We start from the raw sequence: 26,691 nt of genomic DNA, 5'->3' as shown, positions 1-26,691 counted from the left end.
CAAAAATACAGATCGCCACTGAAGTGAAGGGCCTTTGAATGGTATATAAAATGGTAAATAAACCATATGCTGTGTACTTCCGAATGATGATAAAATATGATTAAGAATTGTGAAATACTCTTTCTGTTGATTTTGTGATTACTGTAGATTAAACAAATTAAAACAATACAACAACAAAATAATTGTTGCTGTGCAGTTGCTTATCAGTCTGCCGATGACGCCAACAAACTACAAAGTCACTATACTACATTCTGTGATATTCAGGTATTTCACTCTTCATCCATTCCCGACTCTACCTCATGGCTGCAAGACTGTCTTGTGATTTTTAGAGGGTGTGTGTTTCATGATGAGTGTCAATAAGGCACACTCCCCTCAGCTACACTCACCATCACCAAGTGTCCTTTATTTTTATGAGCAGTAGTGTAGACTCTGTAATGCAATTGGCTCCTGCATAACATCATCAGTATTCAGATTTCAGCAACTATAACTTTTTGTGCTGCCACTTGTACATATCAACTTGCTATGGGCTTTCACATAACTCTAAATTGACATTCACCTTGAATCACATCCATAGCAAGAAACTCGGTTTTTTTATGATTATAGCAGAACATGAAGTATTGGCCCAGAATTAAAATTGTTGTAGCTCTGAAAATCGGAGAACATATTGCTTCAGGATTGCCACATGTTTAAATGAATGAGTTGACATTGCTAACAAAGCTTTTATTTTTAGCACAACAATTTGATGAGTATAATAATAGTAATAATAATCATCATGATAATGGTAATACTGTATTTACTGAGGAAATGGTAAATTTTTCACTAAAATGAATGATAACCAGTAAAACCACTGCACTGCAGAAACAGACAGTTCCGAATAATTTAATACAACAACAATCGTGACAACATACGCAAAAACACCATGCTCACCAATAAGATATATTATACACACTAAAGTAAAGTATGAATACATACCAATGTACAAATGGTACAAAATAGTTTTATCTGAATGATTTCTTAACCAGTACATACATGTCACATCACACATATCACAGCACCAGACATGGAGGTAAAAGTGACTGATTTTTGATGTATTCCATTCATATTTATGTGAGTAAGACTTGTTATTACAAAACACTGTACCTTCTTGTAAAAGCAATGGGAGACTTCTAACAGAAACATCCATCCACAGAATAATTATCCTCGCTGCAAACTAAGTAATCCATAAGGCTCATTTTATGATGACTGACTTAATTTTGGCCTTTCTATATTTTTACTACATAAACGAAGTTAGCAGAGTTTAAAAGGCATTATGATTACACAGCATTTTATTTTTATTCAGTCAGTGTATATATTATTCATCAAAAATTATACATTTGAATACAATAATAATTAATTAAATTTCAAAGTACAAAACAATGTTGTTCAATGACAGCTCTAGGTGGAGATGAAACTCTCTCTTTACCAGCTCAAAAGCCCAGAAATAAAAGTGTTTATTTTAATTATGACCCAATGAATAAGTCTTAAGGCCACTCCACCAATTACACAGAGATTTTAAGGCCACTCCATCAACACATAATTAAGTTCCAAGAGAGAACAAAAGGAGTAACTCATAACCCACAACTAGTTGAAACCTTACATGAAGATTCACTGCTTCTAGCTGGAAAAAAAGCAGAAGTACAAACACATCATAGGAGTTTGTATCTACGTGAACATTTAGTGAACTTTGTGTTCCTACGATGAATACACGAAAGTAATTGTTCAAAATAGGACTGAATGTAGTGCACATGAAAGTTTTTACTCAAGACATAACAAAATTTTCATATTCACTGCAAAACCAAAACACTAATGTATTTAAGCAGCAAATGCTTCGCAGACCAGGACATCAACTGTGACTATGGTTTTTTATAACGTTCCTTACTCAATATTTCACAAACAGTCTGTGTTATAATCTACTGACATAAATACAGTATTAACAGTGTGAAAAATATAACAGAACACTACATACAACAAATTTGTATCTACTAGTTTAACTAACTAGCATGGTATTTTTGCGCAAAAAGCTTCATAAATATCACCTATCTCCACGTACACTAAATGCCAAAACACTCATAGGTTTACAGTAGATAAAATGGAACAACAATGTTTTCTTAAATGACAAGGTAAGCTGTAAAAATAATATGGCATCCTTCTCACTGTCGCCTTGAGACATATTGTAATGAATCAAAAAATTATTCTGCAATTTAGTTAAATGTTTATCTAAAATTCAAAGAACTATCACGGTCTGCTAACCTAACATAGCTAAACTGTCTTTCAACACTAAAATAACTATCTGAAGAAAATTCCAAAAGTATTTAGGCCACATAATTTCACAATTTTTGGTTGTATATCACTCTGTCGCACACATAATTCTTGAAATACATATGTGTAATGCACACACATACTGCAACTGGGCTGCCAGCACACTGACTTCGTCTCAGCACTGTAGAGTTACTCAGTTCATCCACTATAGAACTGAAACTGCGAGTGTGTGTTTCACTGTGCTGCACCAGCTTCCCAGTTAGTCTTCTCATCACACGCCATACATCCATGTATGTTTGCATTACTCTCCAATACAGCCGAAGGCTTCAGTTCTGTCTTTTGCAACAAGTTGCATACATAAAATTATTCTGAATAGACATTTAGATGAACAAGATAAGACAAAAACACTAATAGATACAGAGATATATAGAAGTAAATAGTGTGCGAGAGCGAATATGTGTGTGTGTGTGTGTGTGTGTGTGTGTGTGTGTGTGTGTGTGTGTGTGTTATATGTAGATGATGGATGATGATTATGATGTAGAGGAAAATATGACCAATGACAAAGAAAAATCATATTCAGTAGTCTTCACATTTAAAATACTGAAATAGTGATTTAGGATACTTTTCCACTTTATGTATAATAAATACACATTGCTTAACCTCCAATCACTGATTCTCACAATTAAACAACACATAGAAAGAGCACAAGTTTCTTTTCAACTGGTAATAAAAATAAAGATTTTTAGCCAATCAGGGTACAAGTTCAAATATGGGAAGTTATGGAAGCCGAAAACTCCAAATACAAACTGCATCTCATAAAAATACAGTGTCACCATCACTTTTTAGTGACACTGATTAAAAGTCAAATTTGTCCAATATTAGTTGTGCATTAAACTAGAATGAAACAAGCAATAATTATGTATAGTTAACTGTTTGAAGAATACAAATTATCAAGATGCAATTTATGTACTTGTAATGAGCTGTTTGAAATATTTTAACACTTTTTAAATTGACTTGATGAATCTGTGATGATGAGGACTTACTTTCATAACTCTAAATGTAAAATACATTTATGTAATAAGTTTAAAGATGGAGGGCAGGATCAAATTACATAAATCACAGATAGAAGGACACAAATGACCAAAATATACTACTGAGTCCTGTACAATAATAACATGAATATTTATTACCAGCAGAACCATTTAACATCTGGCAAAAAGGATATGTCTCCTCCATTTATCTCCTGTGTTTCCCCATACCAAAGCATGGTACAAGATTAATGAACACAGGCGACCGGAAACATGTGATGGTCATGTAGTGGAGCAAACACTTCGCTTGTGCAAAGCTGCAAAGAAAATAGATGTGCTAATATAAATATGTCAAATGAAAAGCACAATAGTTTACATGCCTTACAGTCTTAGCCTAACAACTGAACACATCATTACTAAAACAATGACACTGAGGCAAACAATTCCTACTGGTTTGTCTCTGTGGATGAAGATGAGTGCACTCACACTGCTTTGAGAAATCTCATGTGACACCCCCATCCACAGCTCTTCAAACACAATAAAGTGCTAATCAGTTGTTGGGTAATGTATTAACACCTTTTAATATACAAATGGCACTGCATACTAAGATACCCTTCCAGAGTAAGGAAAACTACTTGTTACTGGGGGAAGAGGCAGAGGAGACTTTTTTAAAATACACACATGTACGATTACGATTCCAACAGGCCATGGTGAGTATTTTAGGCCTTGGACATGTACTTCCTATGATATACAAATGTCCACACACTGAATGTTCATTCTCTATATTAATAACACTCAGAATGGCATCTATGAAAAACATTACTTTAAGTATTCAATAGTCAACACTCTTTACAGCAGCCAGCAAGATTACATATTAAACATATATGGACTTACACTACACTGGTTCCTTGAAAGCCCAGTAAAACTGTTTTTTGTTAAAAATAGAAATAACAGCAAATTAAAGCCTTGTCTATAGTGACTATTTCTTGATTATTTATTCTCTCCAACTGTTTCATCTGAATCCTACAGGTCTTTGATACTTCATCCATAATACAAAGCTGCTGACTCACTTCTCTACTACCAACACTCCCAACTCTCAATGTCCTACTGACTTTAAATTCACTCCCACCTGTCGCCAACTATATCTTTACTAATAAATACTATTCACTCAAAATAAAGATATAAAAAGAAATCTGTGGGACAGTCACTGTCACCCACATCACCTTGAGAAATTGTTTCTATTCTCCCAAGATCCTAAGGCTCTTGCGTGGTTCACTCATGCTACATTCATGATATGGACCCAAGAGCAAGGCACTACCCTTATTCCTCCATCACCTTAATACCATTTCTCCAATTCATTTCACCTTGCCCTTTTCAGCTCAGCATTAGAATTTTCTGAGCATTGACCTCAACCCCCTTAATGGCTCCATAATGTCACCAATCCACAAAAAACCTACCACCTACAGAAACTAATTCCATTTTCATAGCTGCAAACCCTTCCACGCTAAAATGCAGTCAAGCCAACCACGGATGGCTGATCAGCAGTAACAGACAAACCTATGCTATTCAGTACGGCACTACCCCAAAACCTACTTCACAAACTGATCTCCCACATACCATATTCACACATGAAAGTATCTTCACACTTACTCAAAGAGATTGTTGTAGGAGCATTACCGTTCACAAAATACATAAACAAACTAGTGGATAACGTCAGAAGCCACAAAAGGCTATTTGCACATGAAGTCATCGTAAATAGAGAAGTTAACCTGCTAGAACACTGTACCGAATGCAGGATGACCTGCAGCACAGAATCAACACTATGCGGGTATGGGCAGTACATCTAGGTGGATAGATTATTTATTGTTTCACTGCAATTGTTCAACAATCACTGGAAACAGTCACAGTACGTATCTGGGAATATATGTACATAGTGGTTTAAGCTGGAATTATCACAGAAAGTTAATCATAGGAAGAGCATTTGCCAGACTGAAATTCACTGGAAGAATCCCCAGAAAGTGTTGTCCATTTACGAAGGAGATAGTGTGCAACACCTTCAAATAACTTGAGTATTACTTCTTAGTCTGGGATCTTCATGATCGAGGAAAGAGAGAAGATACACAGAAGAACTGTGTGTATCTACATCTACGTAGATAGTCCACAAGCCACCATACAGTGCGTGGCGGAGGGTACCCTGTACCACTACTTGCCATTTCCCTCCTGTTCCATTTGCAAATAGAGCAAGGGAAAAATGACTGTCTGTAGGCCTCCGTATGAGCCCTAATTTCTTTTTCTTTTTTTAATTTTGTGGTCCTTACGCGCAATGTATGTTGGTGGCAGTAGAATCGTTTGGCAGTCAGTTTCAAATGCCAGTTCTCTTAACTTTCTCAACAGTGTTTCTTGAAAAGAATGTCACCGTCCCTCCAGGGCTTCCCATTTGAGTTCCTGAAGCATCTCCCTATCTCCTACATTTTGTTTGAACCTACGGGTAACAAATCTAGCAGCCCACCTTTGAATTGCTTAAAGTCTCCCTTCAATCCGACCTGGTACGGATCCCAAACACTCTAGCAGTACTCAGAAGTATAAAGTGATGTCTACCATTTCCCTTACCGAACACTGTTCTCACGTGCTTATTCCACCTCATATCACTTTGCAATGATACGCCCAGATATTTAAATGACTTGAATGTGTCCAGCATGGCACTAGTAATAGTGTATCCAAACATTACAGGTTTGTTCTTCCTACTCATTCACAATAACTTACATTTTTCTACATTTAGGCCTAGCTGCCATTCATCACACCAACTGGAAATTTTGTCCAAGTCGTCTTGTACCTTCCTACACTCACTCAACTTCAACACCTTCCCATACACCATGGCATCATCAGCAAACAATCAGAGACTGCTGCCCACCCTGTCCGGCAAATCATTAATGTATATAGAGAACAACAGCGGTCCTATTACATCTTCCTGGGGCACTCCTGACAATACTCTTGTCTCTGATGTACACTTGTCACAAGGACAACATATTGGGTTCTATTATTTAAGAAGTGTTTGAGCAACTCACATATATGTGAACTTATTTCAAATGCTCGTACGTTTGTTAAAAGCCAGCAATGGGGCACCATGCCAAATGCTTTCCATAAATCTAGAAATATGGAATCTGCCTGTTGCCCTTCACACATAGTTCTAAGCATATCAGTAGAGAAAAGGGCAAGCTGAGTTTTTCATGAACGATTCTTTCTAAAGCCATGTTGATTCATGGACATAAGCTTCTTAGCCTCAAAAAAGTTTATTATATTTGAACTGACGAAGTGTTCAAGGATTCTACAGCAGACAGTAAATTGGGGATAGTGATTTGTAATTTTTCGGGTCCATTCTTTTACCTTTCTTATACACTGGAGCCACCTACGCTTTTTTCCAGTCGCCTGGGACTTTGTGGTGGGCAAGAAATTCATGACACATGCAAGCTAGGTAAGGGGCCAATGCCGTAGAGTACTCTTTGTAAAATCAAACTGGGGTTCCAACTGGACCTGGCAATTTATTTGCTTTCAAATCTTTAAGTCGTTTCTCTATGCCAGGTATATTAATTTCTATGTCATCCATACAGGAGTCTGTCCGATGGTCAAATGACGGTATGTCTGTATGGTTCTCCTGTGTGAATGATTTGTTGAATGTGAAATTTAAAACCTCAGCCTTCGTTTTGTTATCTTCAACTGAAACACCAGGCTGGTCAACGAGGTACTGAATGGAAGCCTTAGAACCACTTAGCGATTTTACATACGACCAGAATTTTCTTGGGTTCTCTGCCAGAACTTTTGCTAAGGTGTAAATGTGGTAGTAGTTGTAGGTTTCGCGCACAGATCTTTTCACAGGCGCACAGATCTCAACTAACCTTCACTGTCATCATTTGTGTGTCCCCTTTTGAACCTAGAGTGCAACAATCTCTGCTTCCTCAGCCTCTTACCAATTTTGTTATTAAACTATGGTGGGTCTTTTCCATCCTTTACCCACTTGCTAGAAACGGTAAATCTCCAGACCACAATTTATAATCTGATTAAACTTTGCCCATAATTCTGCTACATCCATCTTACTGAAACTAAGTGATGCTAATTCACTGTCTAAGTGAGGTGTTAATAACCGCTTATCTAACTGAAACACTCTCCTAGCCTTCTTGACTGATTTATTAACTTTTATAATCATAATGGCTATACATCATGATCACCGATCCCCGTTTCTATGCCGAAATTTTCGATAAGGTCCAGTCTATTTGTAGCTACATGGGCTAAGATATTTCCATTGCATGTGGGCTGCCAAGCTACCTGCTCAAGACAATTTTCAGAAAACTGTGTTCAAAAGTATTTCACACGACTTTCTCTCTGTAGCACTCCCCCCCCCCCCCCCCCCCCCTCAATGCCTCCATAGACATGCCACAGTCTATAACTGGAAGGTTAAACTCGCATCCAACTAGTATTGCATGATGTGGTTATTTACATACTATTGACCATAGACTTTTCTTGAATGACTCTAGAACTGCCACAGCAGAATCAGGTGGCTGGCGAAAACATCCAACAATTAACCCAGATTCACTTACATCTGTTATACGTGACCAGACAACTTCACTGTCACACTGAATTTCGATCTCAACAGAGACAATATTTTTGTCAAGTGCAATGAAAACTCCCAAGTGCAATGAAAACTCCCCCTCCTATGGGCTCTAATCTGTCTTTCCAACATACATTCCACAACTCGCTAAATATCTCAGAGATTTCAACTTTGGGTTTCAGCCAGCTCTCAGTCCCAAGAATAATTTGAGTGCAAGAACCTTCCTGGAGGATAGTAAATTCGAGAACTTGATTACAAATACTTCGACAGTTTACTGATAAAATGGTGACAGTCAAAGTGTCTTTATTCTGAAGACGTTTGACTTCCATTGCTGTGAATCGACTGGGGAGCGTTCATCGGAGCACCTCAAACTACCACCTAGCCTAAAAATCCTTTGTGTACACTCCACAAGTACTCTGGTCACCAGAGTAGCTGCTTCCTTTATGTAGTGGACACCTGACCCATCAAAGTGAGTCCTACAAATCCCCAGACGATAACACAGGTCTAGAAATCTGCAGCCAAGTCCGTCATAGAGTCGATGCAGCCTTTAGTTGAGACCATCCACTCACCGGGTGTAAATGCGGACAAGGAAAACAAATTCCCGGATTTCCCGACTAAAAGTACACTTCCTCCCGGGTGGAAATATAATTTTCCGTGTAAAGTGACAGTATATTTTCCCTCGGAACTGTAAAACTTATCGATCATTTGAATGGTTATGGCTTTATACACAGGCATAGAATTTCCCAGCACTTTAGAAAATAAAACAAGAGGGGGGGGGGGGGGGGGGGGGGGTTTGGAAAGATCTTTGTTGTGAAGCAACATGTACCCTGCATATTTTCGTATTACGAAAGTATTAATTCTAATTCCATCAAAAACTGCATGTTACTTTCACAAGCATTGAAATCGAGATTGCGATGGGCTTTTGTAAGCCAGTCATAGCTCATGTCACGTGATCTCGCCAGCCGATGACAGCGGATATTCAGAGCATAGGACACATGATGTACTCAGCCAATTAGCAACATCACTTAAGTAGTGTGGACACACAAACAAGAAAAGTTAATGGTTTAAATTGATATATATAGTGTTACTACAAGAAAAGAAAAGCTTTCAAGTATAATGTTGGTCTCTAAGGTTAATAAGCTGCAAGAGAAGCTAAACTTCCAAATATAATGTTGATCTTTTTGCGCGTGTTACACTTTAAGATATATCACACAAATGTGCCAGTAAAATTTTTAATAACGAGATAAATGTCTGATCTGCTGGGCTCGAAACTCTTCTAAATGGCTCGTCATCAAAGAGCTGATTTTTAAAGGAGTATCAAACTTTGTGTGATTGAAGAAATTCATCGTACATTCTCGCACATAGTTCAACATGTGTAAAAGGAAATTTACTTTGACAGCATTCCTTTTCAAATCAGCATTCACAATATTTTCCCACGATCTGTTAGAAGTAGGTTCGTTTCAGCAATTGCCACAGAGTGCCAGATGACAGGCACCATCGTGCTCGCGCAGCTATGATGACGGAGGACACCCGTATGTTTGCAATTGTAAAACATTAATAGATCTTATACATTATGGCATAAAAGAAACAAGACATCATAGGATACCCCAAAAGCATTGGAATAAGCACATTTAAAGTGCGTACTTAAAGTGCACATTCATATGTCCAGATTCCCAATGAAGTAATCCTCAACCTGATATTACAAGCTTTTCAGTGTGGTTTTTGGGATGTAAATTCTCTTGGAGAACCAGTACTGTATTATCTCATGTTTGGTTCTTTATTATGACATAATGCCACACGTGTAAGAAGATGAAAACATGCACTTTAAATGCAGCGAACAGTTGAACCTAGCCAATAGTCTGGTACTAAACACTTCGTTTCAAATACACTGACTGCCTCAGCGGAAAAGATTAATAAAAGCCAAATTTCTTTAGCATACCGACAAAAACAACTTCATTAATTTCCAAGGCGATTAATGCTTGACTGTCAGAAAAGTGGAAATAAAATAAAATCTGAAAATTATAACAAATTTTGCCTTCCGTAATTATGTGAACATATTTTAATTCACTTGATAGCTTCCAGCCACAGAAATCCGTTTTGTTTTCGTTTGATGTGAGAACATTAAACGAAAAGGAAGCAGCAAGATCACGGGTCACGTGGAGACTACCCACTTCCCCACTATAACTCAGACTGCTCTGCCCATCAGCTCCGGATCTATGATATTTCTGAACTGGGACAATACTTGATAGCCGCCGCCGGCGCCCCCCCCCCCCCCCTTCCGAAATTACCGCTGTTTACGCCCCTCCAATCCTGCGCAAGCGTGAGGCTGGCAACTTGGGCACACCAGTAAAATTTTTCTTGATAGCATCTAGGTGCTTACACAGCCAACACCCACATTTCTGTAGCCTTAAGCGCATGCGCATGAGCCTGTTCCTAACTTCTATAACCAATCTTAATGTAAACAGTTGTGACATCACGTTCATCGGAAGCATTGCATAGTCTTCCTAAAGCCTTTGACACATTTTTCTGCTCGGCTCCAATGTATACACCCTGACTCGGCTCCAACCCAAAGGACCCCGATCCACTGTGGGATGATGCGACAAATTGCCAGCTCTCCTTGCACATTGTGTGCGAGACCAGCAGCCTTCACCACCTCCGCAAGCCACCTGTATCAACTGAGGAACACCTAAGAACCCATGCAATAGGCATTGTCGGTGCCGACGTCAGCCACAACTTGCAGACAACTGCAAACTGCATGCTTGAAAGTCACATGCAAGGCTGTCTCCACATCTTGGATGATGCCCTCTAGCAGACACACTGAGTGCACACTGGCTTTCTCTCCGGCACTGAACACTCCATACCATGCCTAATATTGAAGCTCTCAATAACCAGTAAACCCCCCCCCCCCCCCATGTGCCTGCTCGGACCCTGCTGAAGAAGTGTCCACCTGTACACCCACAGGGTTAAGAGGCGAGGCCAGGCGGCCAGTCTCCATATTGGGCGTCAGCCTCGCATGATGCGAACGCATTACCACCCGCCACTCACCCTGCTGTGAGGGCAGATCCATTGCATGGTGTGCACTTGGGGGTGCCTCGGAAACAGAGCCCATGGGCAAAACAAGTGACACCTGAGGTGTCCCATGTGATGTGCCAGTTTCTTCACCATTGCTATACCCCAGGGCAGCAGCCCGATGATGACTGATGTAGCCGAGAATACGTTCAGCTGTTTGCAAACTGCAGCCAGCTGCTCCTGCGTCTCGACACAGCATGCACACATCCTATCCATCCTAAGTAGACTAAATGAAGAAATGAACTATAAAAGCAGACAATACTAGATATGCTACTTGCTACCTTCCTGATGTGTCACCAATGGATGCTGACGTGTTGAAGAGCTACCTAGCTGGCTGTTCAGTGAGCAATTACTGTGCTAAAGACTGAGTGAATTTACACTTACAAAAATGCGAAATTAACCCACTTGAACACACACACACACACACACACACACACACACACACACACACACACACACACACACACCCGCGCGCGCGCGCGCGCAATAAATTTAATAAATATACGGTGTGGAAAACACAGGAAAGGATAAACACTTAATGTGCCCCTCTGCAGCCACACACTTATCACAGCTGAAAATTGGAGCCTGACTGACTTGCTTACTAAACGAATGGACAGTTGCTTTCAAAACAAAATGAATGAGCAACTACAGTGCTACAGACTGAATGAATTAACACTTACAAAAACGTGACATTAACCCTCTTAAACAGAGAGAAAAACACAAAATTTAATGTGTGATGTTAGACACACTTCAGGACGGACTGTTTCCATCATCATATGACTCTAATTGTTTACAAATGTATCACTTTCATCACCAATATCATTGTCACTCTCATATTCACTTAGACATTCCTCTAAAAGCTATACAATCTCGTCCTCCAAAATGACTGTGTGTGGAAACCTAGCCATTTTGCGTCTACTAATTTGAATGTAATAATTACAACCTCTCTCTAAACACAACTGCTATAGTTCAACACGTAGTTAACATGTTTCCCTGAACAGCAGTACTATGAAGCACTGATGCATTATACAGTCAAATTTGAGAATGGAGCATATCTGAGAGCTACAAAAAATCATCACCAATGGCACTCGACATTAGACTGGAAAATAAAATTCACAATGTTGAGTGCAACTTTCCGCTGGAGTGGAAAGGGTTAAATTTTAAAAAAGTACATTTTGGAACTCCTCAAACAACATAGCTCTGCCTCGTTTGCACTTTGAATGCTTGTATATCTTGGGGAGAGACAAATCAGTAATTTGATATATTTTGCATATTTTCATTCAATAGTGTCATAAGCAATAATGTTCTGAGGTAACTCAACTTTAGAAAGAAAGTCTTCATTGCTCAGAAACGTGCTGTAACAATATCACTGGATGGTTGTAATAAAACTGATAATGATCCAAGAGCTGCACTTCTGGCTGTATATATCACAGGACATTGCAAAATCATAGGTATGGCCATTAATTGGTGCAATCACGGAGTATGCTTAAAAAATAATAGTTACACTTTCTGCCACCAGGTGAAAATATCGTCAGTCAGAATGTGAAATGTTTCCTGTTCTGACACCAGTACGCTGCTTATTACTCAGCGATACAAGTCGAGTTCTTTCGTGAAGTGACTTGGTGTAAAGGTTTATGATGGTTAAAGTTTTCCATACAAAACATAATAGCTATCAACAATAAAGACCATGAACTGCTGGTTAAGAAGTTTTATCAGAATAGCAGCAACAGGAGTGCTGCACTGAGGGAATATTGACAAACAAAAACAGCTGCTAAAGGTTCCCTGTCAATAAATGGGATACAATATGATGATGAAATTTGAAGAAACAGCTGAATTAGGTGGTGCAGCAGGGAAGGGAGGTGGCCCATTCCCATATCAGTTGTTGTTGAAGTTGGTGTAGTTATAGCCAACTGTGCAGCACATGCCCCAAATTTTGCAGCCACTGCTCAAGCTGAGTCATGGGAAATCTCTCTCCCTGGTCAACAGCTCAAAAGACAAGATTCAGACTGTGCAAAAAGGCACATTTTACTCTGCACTGTCACATCTGGGGTTTTAATCTCCCACATGTTGCGCAGAAACATCCACTTATGTGACTCTGTGGTATGGTTTCACAGGCTCTTTCATTGTCAGTCCATTTCTCTTTCAGGAGATGACTCCTCGCGGGTCTGTTGGGTGTACAATGACATCTATACATTAGGTGTACAATGACATCTGTACATTATAAGGACCACACGATTCCAATCAAGTAATTGTGTCCACAGCACTATTTTCATGCAAGATGCGGCCACACCACACATTGCTTGCACGGTTTGTAACTTGTAACCGTATCTTAATAAATGTCCTGTCTTCTGTTGATCATTTCTCCCCCTTTCCTGCACCCACACCACATGCTGAATGCTTACAGATCCACAGTTTCACCTGGTGTCAAAAAGTGGAACTATTATTTTTTCAGCATACATACCTACAATGTTTCAGTATCCTGTGATGTATACAGACAGCACTGCAGCACTCTGAACACTGTCAGTTTAACTGTAATCACCTGGTATGCGGTGCTAATAAGCCAGATGTTTAAGCAGTTAGGCATTTTGGCTACTGCTTCACAGTGTATGTATTCCATCATGAAGTTTGCTGTAAATAATCCACTGCACTTCAAAAGGAACAATTATGTACGTAATTACGATGACATTCATCACTCCACACTGAGGTTGTCTTTAGCACAAAAAGGGTGCACAATGCTGCCACCAATAATTTTGATCACTTACTCAATGATATAAAAGTCTGACGAACAGGAATGTTAAATTTGGAAACAAACTGAAAAAGTTTTTCCTTTACAACTCCTTCTATTCCGCAGGAGAACTTTAAATTTTGTAATGTGTATACGGTGTGGGTAGAAATAACTAACTCACTAACACACAAAATAAATTAAAGAAATAAGAAAATTGTAGGTGGTCAGCAAGTAGCCACATTTGCATAAGAATGTGTAAAGTGAATGTAAAATTACTTGTATCAAGTCACTGTGGTTAATTGGACACATGATCTGTGGAACATGAAAACATTTCATACATTAATGAAAGTGCCTTCCTCCTGTACTCAATGTCATACATAGTACTGTTTTGCTTTGTTTCTACAATTCCCAATGCAAAATCACACCTGTTACTCAAAATGCTTTTGTAATAGCTCCCCTCCATTTTGACCCAGGAGTCTAACAATCTGTCCCACATAAACATATTTGTGACCTCCTTGATTACTATCTTCGCTCTGTATCTCTTTCAAAGCAGTCTCTTGTTATCTCGAATGCTCATTTTGCAACTGAGCTGTTGACTAATTTTTCCAATAATATTCAATTAATTCACTGATTGTTATTTTTTCCTGCAGTGATTACAGTGCATGCATAGCTGTCATACACAATATTCTTCAAGTAAATCACTTTCTACTATTATTGCACAAGACTGTGGTACTCTTATATTACACTCCTGGAACTTGAAATAAGAACACCGTGAATTCATTGTCCCAGGAAGGGGAAACTTTATTGACACATTCCTGGGGTCAGATACATCACATGATCACACTGACAGAACCACAGGCACATAGACACAGGCAACAGAGCATGCACAATGTCGGCACTAGTACAGTGTATATCCACCTTTCGCAGCAATGCAGGCTGCTATTCTCCCATGGAGACGATCGTAGAGATGCTGGATGTAGTCCTGTGGAACGGCTTGCCATGCCATTTCCACCTGGCGCCTCAGTTGGACTAGTGTTCGTGCTGGACGTGCAGACCGCGTGAGACGACGCTTCATCCAGTCCCAAACATGCTCAATGGGGGACAGATCCGGAGATCTTGCTGGCCAGGGTAGTTGACTTACACCTTCTAGAGCACGTTGGGTGGCACGGGATACATGCGGACATGCATTGTCCTGTTGGAACAGCAAGTTCCCTTGCCGGTCTAGGAATGGTAGAACGATGGGTTCGATGACGGTTTGGATGTACCGTGCACTATTCAGTGTCCCCTCGACGATCACCAGTGGTGTACGGCCAGTGTAGGAGATCGCTCCCCACACCATGATGCCGGGTGTTGGCCCTGTGTGCCTCGGTCGTATGCAGTCCTGATTGTGGCGCTCACCTGCACGGCGCCAAACACGCATACGACCATCATTGGCACCAAGGCAGAAGCGACTCTCATCGCTGAAGACGACACGTCTCCATTCGTCCCTCCATTCATGCCTGTCGCGACACCACTGGAGGCGGGCTGCACGATGTTGGGGCGTGAGCGGAAGACGGCCTAACGGTGTGCGGGACCGTAGCACAGCTTCATGGAGACGGTTGCGAATGGTCCTCGCCAATACCCCAGGAGCAACAGTGTCCCTAATTTGCTGGGGAGTGGCGGTGCACTCCCCTACGGCACTGCGTAGGATCCTACAGTCTTGGCGTGCATCCGTGCGTCGCTGCGGTCCGGTCCCAGGTCGACGGGCACGTGCACCTTCCGCCGACCACTGGCGACAACATCGATGTACTGTGGAGACCTCACGCCCCACGTGTTGAGCAATTCGGCGGTACGTCCACCCGGCCTCCCGCATGCCCGCTATACGCCCTCGCTCAAAGTCAGTCAACTGCATATACGGTTCACGTCCACGCTGTCGCGGCATGCTACCAGTGTTAAAGACTGCGATGGAGCTCCGTATGCCACGGCAAACTGGCTGACACTGACGGCGGCGGTGCACAAATGCTGCGCAGCTAGTGCCATTCGACGGCCAACACCGCGGTTCCTGGTGTGTCCGCTGTGCCGTGCGTGTGATCATTGCTTGTACAGCCCACTCGCAGTGTCCGGAGCAAGTATGGTGGGTCTGACACACCGGTGTCAATGTGTTCTTTTTTCCATTTCCAGGAGTGTATAAAGAATATACTGTCTGTGAGCAATCCTAAGCTAATACTTTTTAACTGGCAAATGGTAACAACATCTTTTGAAAGACAAACTCTGATATGAGTCGTCTCTTCCCAGTATCCTCCCTACATCACTTACTGTCACCTTCCCTTGCTCTCTTAGCATGCGTAACATCCTAGTCAAACCTTATGCCATTTGTAGATCTTTACCCCTATTCCAAGGTTCTCACCTTCAGAATTGCCCCCTGCGAAACTTGCCCCATGCTCCCATTCACTGCCCTCCAGCCCCACCACTGTTAGGTCCCACAATAATCAAAAGCAGGGAAATCATGTATGTTGGTTTATCAGCTGAGCTGTATCCAATGCACAGCATTTTATACAGGCATGCCCATCACTGAACCAGCCGACCGCATGAATGGTCACAGAAGAATGGTCAGCCAACTGCTGAATATGCTCTACAGTATGACTCGAAGCGACTTGAGTGCCTGCTATACCACTGAGACTACTTGAATCCTCCCACTCAATACTAATTTCTCTGTATTCCAGAGACGGAAACATCTCCTCCCCTCTTTTCTACACACACACACACACACACACACACACACACACACACACACATACACATTTATCTTCTTTGGACTCACGCGCCCCCCCCCCCCCCCCCAAGGACATCTTCCCCTTCATCTTTGTTTACTCTCATCCTTACCACTGATGGGTCCCTATCACTCCAGGGTCTGGGTGATCTGGCCTTCCTTTGAACATTCTCCAACTTATCCCTCTCTCCTCTCCAAGGGAGGGAGTATTAGTTCCTACAGTTACAAGTCTCTCACTTTTGTGTGTGTGTGTGTGTGTGTGTGTGTGTGTGTGTGTGTGTGTGCTACCAGTGCTATACATTTCACCTCCCACATGGTATTGCCCAGCAACCCTAGCTCATAAAGTATTAGTTTTTTGAACTGGCAAATATAATAAAGTTCTGAAGTTTCAGGCCGATTAACTAAATCTACAACGTAATTCGATTACTTCTGATAAAAAATTCTGGCAACTGAAATGAGATAATATACAAAAAGATATTTTCAAAAACCACTCTCACAAGCTATCTTTACAACCACAAAACTGCATCAGGGATGACATTCACATAGCTTATTCATTCATAAATGATATTTTGTAGACATTATCAATTACTGTGTGAAAACATTGGAATTGTAATTACACATAAAATTAATTTTAGCTAATCTATTAGTTAACAGAAGTTACACTTTACTTGTGTATAAAATAATTAAACAGTGTACTGTAAGATATTACTCCTCTGTAGACAAAATTCACATGAAGATACTGAAGTTCCACATATTTTGTACTTAATGGCTTTATGTAAGGTTTTTCAATATTTCTGTAATTGCAATGCAATGAAAAAAGAAATGCTTGGAGGTTTGGTACATACACGAGTGCTTTACATATTTATGACTGCACTACATATTCTGTTCCTGAGCCATCCTCTGTTTGAACAGAGATGTTTCCTCAAATATGTATTCTTTCAGTGTTTCTTTCGGCAAGTCATCAAGTTCCATAGAAAATCGGAATGGTTCTTCTGCAACTGGCTGAAAAGTAGAATTATCTTAATAGCATCATATACTTTTCTGAAACATGCCAATTTTTATTTATAAGTATTATGAGAATCCTAGGCCAAAAAACAGTGAGCAGGCAAAGACTGAACACACAAAATAAAAGTGCCCGACACAGTGGCTCCAAAATTCACTGATGAAACAAATGAAACACTACAAAATTTCAAATTTTGAATGTTTAATAAAAAAATGGTCTGTACAGCTGTTTGGCATCATTTACATTCTAAAATTGGATTTGGTTTGTGTCTACTTTTTTCTTGTCAAGACAAATCAACTGCCTTGTTTACGAGTAAAAAAAACTTTATGACAGAGTCACTAAGGTCTTACCTCACAAGGAGAGAAGACTAAAGGGGAAAAAATAATAAACACAAGTAAAACCTAGCCAAGTAACAGACTGAAGTGGAAGGATCATCAGGTGCATCAAAACCAATAATTTTTCCCACTTCATTTTTGGTCTTCTTTTGTGTCTGACTCAAAATAGCCCAGAACTCTGTATCATCTCTAAAATTAAGGAATAATAAAATTAAACTAGAAAGAAAAGATAAATTTTGGTGTTAGAAAGTATTTTCTGAAAGGATCTCTCTGGATTCCAGCCTTCTACAGAAGTGAAATGTGGGCAGCACACAGTACAGACTGAAAGAGAGAGGTGTTTTTGAAATTTGGTAATGTCGAAGAACGCTGAAGATTAGATAACTAATGAATAGATACTGAATCAAACTGGGAAAAAAATTTCTAGCACAAATTGACTAAAAGAAGGGAAAAGGTGATACGACACATCTCAAGGCATCAAAGACTAGTCAATTTGGTAATGGATGGCAATGTAGGCAGTAAAAACTGTAGAGAGAGACCAAAACTTAACTACAATAAGCAGGCTCAAATGGATGTGGGTTGCAATAGTTATGCAGCGATGAAAAGACTTGTGAAGCATTTACTGACGTGAATATTAAGAGTTACAGCAAACTCCTCTTTGGACTGAAGATCACATTAGGGTAGGAAAAACAAACAGTTCGTGTGGACGAGGATCCAGTATACAGAACCTCACCGCTTGAAGATTCGCACAATACAGCCTCTGTGGGACACATGAAGATAAACAACATGTTTTGTGCACACCTATAACAACAAGCTTCTACATATTGGGTTCTTAAACAGAATGCGATTAGTAGCAATATAACAAATAATTAAATTATGTCACGTCCGTTTGTCTATACATTATTTCTGTCTGGGGTTACCAGTCAGAGTCAATGCCAAGTACTGATCATTTGAAAGACATCCTGCATTTCCTAAGAAATGCCCTGTGTCCCAACAAAAGGGCTATGTACCAACTTATCAACACACCAAATATTCATCAACTTGTTTAGTCTTGGTCCTGTTGTCACTTAATACCATCCTGTCCAAAGAGAAACTGTAGGAGTCCATACCATGACACTTTTAATAAATGAATGAATGAAGTCTCTGCATACTAGACGTTGGATCTAATGCAATGCAGGATGTAAACAGTCCCTGGGAAATACCATTATCAGAAACTTAGATTGTAACGGAACTGCCACTACAGGCGGCAGTTTCAGCCCAACCACTCACCTTCTATTCTATTTTCATTGAGAAACAGAGACAATGAAGTCTTACTGTAATACACAGTAACCATGAATACAAATACAGGGTGTACATAAAGTCTGGGAAAACTTTAAATTATTTATTGCACAAAACCCAAACATTGTACAGATATCATACATATGTCATTTTGAAGAGAAACACTGAAAGTTGTTCCCCCCACCCACATATACCGCCACAGCGTAGTGGGTAATTTGCCACATCGATGGACCAGCCATGCTACAGAAGGGGAAAGCTGTTTCATGAAATGGCCTCCCCGATCACCCGATCTCACTCCATGTGACTTTTTTCTGTGGGGATACATTAAAAATCTGATGTATGTACCACCTCTACCAAGTGATGTAGCGGAGTTCCAGGAGAGAACATGGGAAGTGACCAGCACAGTCGATGATGCCGTGCTGGGACGGGTATTCCATTACCGTGTTGACGTCTGCTGGGTTGCTCGTGGTTTGCTTATCAAATGTTTGTAAAAAAAATTTCAGAGTTTCTCTTCAAAATGCAATATGTATGACATCTGTACAATGTTTAGTTCTTGTGCAATAAGTAATTGTAAGTGTTCCTGGACTTTATGTAGACCCTGTATTACCCTGCCTGCTCCAACAAGCTCTCATTAACAAACAAAAACAGGAGGGTCACGTGATATAAATCAGACATGGTCTAACATCAGCAGTCAGTCTGACACAGAGGAATGACCTTACCCTCAAAACTTTATGTCCAAATTTTATTCAATAAGAATAATGATCTCAAGTATAAGTAGTTTTTGCCACAAAGATGGCAGAAGTCCAATTTAACGAGTACAAGCAGTGAGTCAAATATCTGATGGATTGTCTTATGTAAAGCAACAGGCACATACAACATGAAGTTTCTGTTCTTAATTTCTGTTTCTTTACAATGAAAACTAAATACACTAGAAATGCAAACAACAGAACCGTCAATGCAAACAACAGAACCGTCTCTTAACAAGAACTACAAAATGAAGTAAAACCAAAAATCTTTCTTTTTGTTATGAACTGTTAAGACAGATAACCCAGTACATTTAAACATTTGTTTACTCAATTTCGGCAATGCGTGTCTCTCCCACATCAAATCTTGAAAACAATTTAGGAGTAGGACTTTCTTTTGTATGGAGTCACTGAAACTATCAGAGCAATTCAAACAAAACTTTTGGTCTACATATGATCTTTGACACCAGCTGGCCCTGCACGAGACGTGCTGTATCTGCAAAGATAAAAACTCACCAGCCAGTAGAGGTGCAGAGTCATCATTAACTGTGTTCCAATAGTCCAGTGGTTAGATGCATGTGCTGCACTGTAAACATTTGTGCTGGCTGCTACAGTGTGTCACTGAAGTCTCCCGTGAACACACCAATCAGGCCAGTAATACGTGTACATAACAAAGGTGAGAAGGAAAATGTAGGGAAAAATATATTTTCCTTCTCATATTTGTTAAGCACACACGTTACCAAATCTGACCAACTGGTCATCTGGGGCTTGTGAAACTTGTCACAATCACTTCAACTGCAGTGCAAACTACTCAGCTAACCACTCGGCTCCCAGATCACAGTTATGTTGACAAATTTCATGCCTCTACTGTTTGGTGAGCTGTTACCTTTACTGCTAAATTATTTAACATTCCATCACAACTTTCTGTACCATATTTGTCTCCTAACTGTCATTGGAGTGGAAAGAAGAATACAAAAATTAAGACACTATTATCTTGTCATACTTTCTGATTTTCTTACACATTATGAAACCACTACTCAATGTGGGTTGATGACTGATCTGTGGTTAACAAAGGATATCTTACATAAAATGAGAAAAAGTACCCAGATGTATGACCTAGAACTATAGTTAAAATTTCCCACGGGATCTCTTGATATTCTGTGTTTCTTAGAAGACGTGCATGTTTAGGCACAGTACTGCTACATATCACATATATAAAAGAAATTTTGTATTCCTGAATCTAGAAAATCAGGTAATTTATTAAAATATGTTTCTAAATTTTGCTTTCAATTTACAGGCATTCTCACACCTTTTTCACATGCTTTACGTCACTTAAGAGTTTAGTTTTAACAAGTTTCACACACAAATACAATATCCATGCTGAACCTTAGAGGAGGCAGAAATAATTTTTCAGTCTTCAGCTGCAGATGATGACTTCTTGTAAAATGTCCACACCACACAATATGCAATACCATGCAGCCTACCATACCATACTACTTAGGTCACGGTCTCACACTCTCACCTCTCTCACACTCTCTCACCTCTCTCACACTCTCTCTCACCTCTCACCACACACTCTCACTCTCACTTTCACTCTCTTTTTGGCAGTACACTAAATGAAAAAAACTGTACGTACCTCATCAGCTGGATCATAGTACTGCTCAAGATATGGATGCGCCAAAGCATCTTCAACTACTATCCGATTGTGTGGATTAAATGTCAACATTTTGTCCAGCAAGTCTAGTGCTTTGGGATCAGCTGTAGGGAATAACTTTGTCCATGGAACTTTTGGCTTAAATGGCAATGACTGGAGGTAACTGCGAGCTTTTTCATTTATGATACATTCAAGGTCTTCATGTGTTGGTGATCCCAAAACTCCCAGGATGTGATTAAGCTGATCTAGATAGTGTTTTCCAGGGAAAATGGGCCTGTTTGATAGCATTTCTGCTAAGATGCAGCCGACGGACCAGATATCAATTGATTTCGTGTAACCCTGTGCAAAAGAATTGGAAATTATCAAACATTTGTACAACAAGTATTTGAAGAATAAATTCCAAAGAGGTAAGAAGTTTAAAATATTCTGTGAAAGCTCTTTTAAAAATCTAAAATTGTGGGAAATTGTTGGAAATATTAGTATTTAAAATCTAAAGAAAAGTGGACATATTATTTTAACATTCTAACCAACAGAAAGCTATACTTACCACACACTGGCACAATATCAACACAGGTGTTACGAACAAGATGTTATCAAAAATAATGGGAATTTATTTTATTTTTTTTTAATTTTTGTGGGTGTTACACATCCAGTTCTCAATTTTTTGTTATTCTGTTATTACACAGATTCCTGACGTATGTTTGAATTTCAGCTGTTTTGAGTATTCAGTTTATTGTTAACCGTCAAAAAGGTTATACATATTTTTGACTGCTCAGCAAATTTTTACTTCTGAAAAAGACAGATCAAAGAATTTGCATCACTGACAACACTGTGGAAGAATAAGGAAAACGGTTCTGGGAAACTGTCGAATCACCATCAGATAGGTTGCTGCTGATGTCAGCATGTCCTTTGCCTCGGACCAAACAATTTTTCAGATGTTTTGGGAATGAAACAAAGCAAGAAAGTTTGTTCTGAAACCGCTGAATTTCTCCTTAAAACAACATCGCATAGATGTTGCTCAGGAATTGTTGTATGAAGTTTACCTTGATCCAAAACTAGTAAAGGTTAAAACAGGTTACAAAACATGAGTACAAGGATATGACATCAAAACCGAGGCTCAAATTGTACCAAGAGAAACTGCCTAAAAAGCAAAGACCGAGGGGGAGGGGTGAAAGTTCTTTCATTGTTTTCTTCGATTACAATGAGAGAGTGCATCATGAGCTCCTCCTTTATGGTCGTGTAGTCAATAAGGAATATTACTTGGAAGTTACGCTCCTTTTGCATGAAACTATCCGAAAGAAACAACCAGAACTGTGGAAATTGCATCACAATAATGCTTCCACTCACATCCTACAGCCTGTCCGTGATTTTTTGGCAAAAAATAAATAAAATCATTATGTTTCCACAGCTACTGTATTCACCGGACATGAACCCTTGCAACTTCTTTCTGTTCTCAAGGCTGAAGAGAACCATGAAAGGACGTCATTTTGCCACCATTGATTAAAGTAAAACAGCATTGCTGAAGGAGCTGAAGACCATAACAAAAAGTGAGTTTCAGAAGTGCTTCCAAGACTGGGAAAAGCAGTGACACAATTGTATAACATCTGAGGGAGACAACTTTGAAAAGCACAAAGCTGATGCTGATGAATAAATGAAAGATTCTTTAAGAAAAACAAAAATTCCCTTTACTTTTTGGTCACACCTAGTATGTTAACTGCTCTGTAATCTACCAAGATTTAAAGGCACAATTTTAAATGTAAGAGATAATAAAGTCAAATTTCCATTCAAAACATTCCGTTTTTAAATGGAAGATTGAAAGAAAACATTTTTCTGTTGTTAAATTCTCTGGCAGATAAATCCGTGGCTGTCACAGCCTACAATTTTTCTCTATATTCCCCACAGCTGCTTAAATCTTTACTTATACTTACTTCACTAATGAAATTATTACATGTTTAAAGATATGACAACTCCTTTGCAATGATTATTTTTGTGCAGCATTGGTTGTTATGTTTAACACTGCTGACTAGTTTGCGATTATTATCTATCTTAACATTAGTGACTGAATCCATTAATTAAATTAGAGATTCTTCCCCCACTCCATCCCCACTCTTTATATAAACCAGATTTTGATTGTTTTTGCTTCGACTTCATATCAATACCATACAGTAAAGTTATAAGTAATTTAAACGTTACTGACAATAAACAGGAGATAAATGTGAAGTGATCTGTAGCTTTGTGCCTGAAACTGGTTTAAAGAAATCTCTAAGCTGCAAAGAAATCTTCTGAAAAAATGTAATTATTTGATTTGGTAATCACTGCCCGTAGGCAGGGTCATTAAGAATGAATGACAGGATCAGCAAAATAAAAATTTATAGAATTTGCATACAGCGGAGTCCCATTAATCCGAACTAACTGGGATCGGACCTTGTTTGGATTACCGATTTTTTCGGATTATCATGCGTTACGGTGACAAGTTTATAGAATTAAATATACCAAGCAAATATGTGGGTACACCATGGGAACAAGTGTGGGAACAATGGCTCACTCTCACTCCCTGCCCTTCTTGCTGTGCATTGTTGAGACCTTTGTAGTGTCTGAGGTCAGCGTACTGCCAGTTGTCTCGCAAAGTGCTTGGTTATGTTAGTTATCAATCGCTGGCACGTGTAACAGTTGTATTGTTTTCATTCAGGTTTAGTGGTGTATGTATTTTCGTAATGAGTAAACGGAAATATACAACGTTAACCCTCAAAGAAAAACTGAATGCTTTAAGTGGATAGACAATGGTGAGAATGTAAACTGGCAATGGAACTGGGTGTTGGTAAAGCAACCATTTGTGATTGGAAGAATAACCGAGTGAAGCTTGAACAGTCCTGTGCAACGTCTTTGGAAATAACACTCTAAATCTGGCAGACTTCCGAACAGTCCCAGTACGATAAAGTGGATGAAGCTCTTTTCCTTGGATTTATGCAGGAAAGAGAAAGGGGAACTTCTTTGAGTGGAGCACTGGTTCAGGAGAAGGCTGTTTACCTGAACAAGTTAATGAATGGTGATGAGTCTTTTTAGTGCAAGTACGGGTTGGTTGGACAGATTCAAGAAATGTCATGGAATCCGTGAGCTAACAATTACTGGAGAGAAGGTTTCTTCTGTCAGTGATGCAGCAAAGGAATACTTGGGCGAGTGTGAAAAAACGAAAAAGAGAGGGAAAGTATTCTCCTCAACAAATTTATAACGTTGACAAGACTGGCCTTAATTTTAGGGCATTGCCAACAAAAAGCCTGGCATCAAAAGCAGAAAAAACCATGCTCCTGGTTTCAAAATGTGTGAAGATCGTGTGACTTTATTAGCATGCAGCAACACTGCTGATAATCACAAGCTGCCTTTAATGCTGATTGGGAAATCTGCTACGCCCCAAGCTTTTAGAAACTGCAACGTAAGTCCCTGCCCGTATATTACCAAAACCAGAAAAAAGCATGGATGGATGGTAAGCTGTTCAAAGAATGATTTCCCGGCCAGTTTGTTCGCTCTGTTCGATGGTTTTCTATGGAAAATCATTTGTCTCCCCATGCAATACTTTTGATTGATAATGCGCCATCTCACCCCAGCACTGAGGAATAATGTGATGAAGAAATTGTGGCGAAGTTTCTGCAGCCAAATGTTACCCCACTTCTACAGCTGATGGACCAGGGTGTACTGCAAACATTAAAACATTTATAGAAAACAATTTTTAAGAATACTGATCCAAGATGATAGCATTCCTTTAGTGGACAAAATAAAAAAAAATACCACTGTGAAGGATGTTGTTTATTGAGCTGCTGAGGCATGGCAGAATATTTCAGAAAATACTCTGAGAAAATTGTGGAGGAAACTGTAGACATCTCTTGAAGAATCTAGTGAAGGAGACATAGATGAAAGGATGGCAGCGGATGGAGCATGTGTGGAGAACCTTACTGAAGCTGATTTAGTTCAAGACCAGGAAGAAGTGGACTGCTGTGATGGAAGTCACAATGAGCCTGAAAGCGACAAAGGAGAGCTGGTGCCACACAGTGACTTAGCAGAAGCCCTTGACCTTGCGCTACGTTATTTGGACCAACAGCCCACTGCTACACCTGCTGATTTGATGTTTATTAGGCAATGGCACAACTATGTGTCATATAACAGACTGTCTTCATTACGCCAAAAAAATTGAGTTTTTGTCATCTAAAAAGTAGGGATCAAATGTCCGCTGTATTTTAATAAGTTTGACAGCTTTTCTTTCATTGTTATGCATTGTTTAAACCTAATGTTTTCTTGCCAGTTTTTCTACTACATGTTTACTATACTGCATAAATTAAAATAGTGTGTATGTACAGCAGTTTACCACACAGTTTTTCATACTTAAACTAACATTTTTCCATGTTCGGATTAACCAAACATTTGGGTTACCAGGGTCAGATTAGTGGGACTCTGCTGTAGGAGGTTTTTAAAATCACATACCTTCGAATTAAGCATTATTTCAGGTGCTCTATACCACCGTGTAGCTACATATTCAGTAAGAAATCCTGTGTGGTCATGATCAGGATCAGCTACCCTTGCCAATCCAAAGTCGCATATCTGTAAAAAAAATAATTAACATTTATTTTCATACATCAACAAATCATTGAAGAAATTAGTATCTATTGCACGTGAAATGTGTGGCTACATTTACAGAAATGGGTTTGACAGTGTTGACTGGAGAACTCTATGAAATTATAAAGGTAGCGGGGATTAAATACAGGGAGAAAAGGCAATCTAAAACTTGTCCAGAAACTACACTGCAGTTATATGAGTCACAGGATATGAAAGGGTGGAAGTCGTTGAGAAGGGAGTGACATGGTGTAGAAATCTATTCCCTGTATTATTCTATTTGTACACAGAACAAGCAATACATGAAACAAGGGATACATCCGTTAAAGAACTGAAGGTCAGAGAGAAAAAATAAATGCTTTAAGATTTGCCAATGCCAATGCCAATGCCAATGAAACTTCCTGACAGATTAAAACTGTGTGCTGGACCGAGACTCGAACTCGGGACCTTTGCCTTTCACAGGCAATTGCTCTACCAACTGAGCTACCCAAGCACAACACATGACCCGTCCTCACAGCTTCAATTCTGCCAGTACCTTGTCTCCTGCCTTCCAAACTTCACAAAAGCTCTTCTGCGAACCTTGCAGAAATAGCACTCCTGGAAGAAA

General features: G+C 39.5%; 1 protein-coding gene and 1 non-coding gene across 2 annotated transcripts in view; both read right to left on the bottom strand.

Annotated features, from left to right (window-relative positions):
• Positions 1–705: 705 nt before the first annotated feature.
• Positions 706–26,691, bottom strand: part of LOC126418476 (mitogen-activated protein kinase 1) — a 363,697-nt gene continuing 337,711 nt past the window's right edge. The window contains exons 5-8 of the mRNA XM_050085252.1: positions 25,956–26,072; positions 21,465–21,821; positions 17,318–17,474; positions 706–3,643 (exon numbers count right to left, since the gene is read on the bottom strand). Coding sequence (XP_049941209.1) covers positions 17,346–17,474; positions 21,465–21,821; positions 25,956–26,072 — 603 coding nt within the window. The 3' untranslated portion in view covers positions 706–3,643; positions 17,318–17,345. The remainder of the gene's footprint in view (positions 3,644–17,317; positions 17,475–21,464; positions 21,822–25,955; positions 26,073–26,691) is intronic.
• On the bottom strand, positions 26,504–26,578 carry Trnas-uga (transfer RNA serine (anticodon UGA)). Its single transcript has one exon. It is a non-coding gene; the product is annotated as a tRNA-Ser (tRNA).

The sequence above is a fragment of the Schistocerca serialis genome, chromosome 1, assembly GCF_023864345.2.
Source record: "Schistocerca serialis cubense isolate TAMUIC-IGC-003099 chromosome 1, iqSchSeri2.2, whole genome shotgun sequence".
Classification (NCBI taxonomy): domain Eukaryota; kingdom Metazoa; phylum Arthropoda; class Insecta; order Orthoptera; family Acrididae; genus Schistocerca; species Schistocerca serialis.
This window is presented reverse-complemented; position numbering and strand designations above follow the sequence as displayed.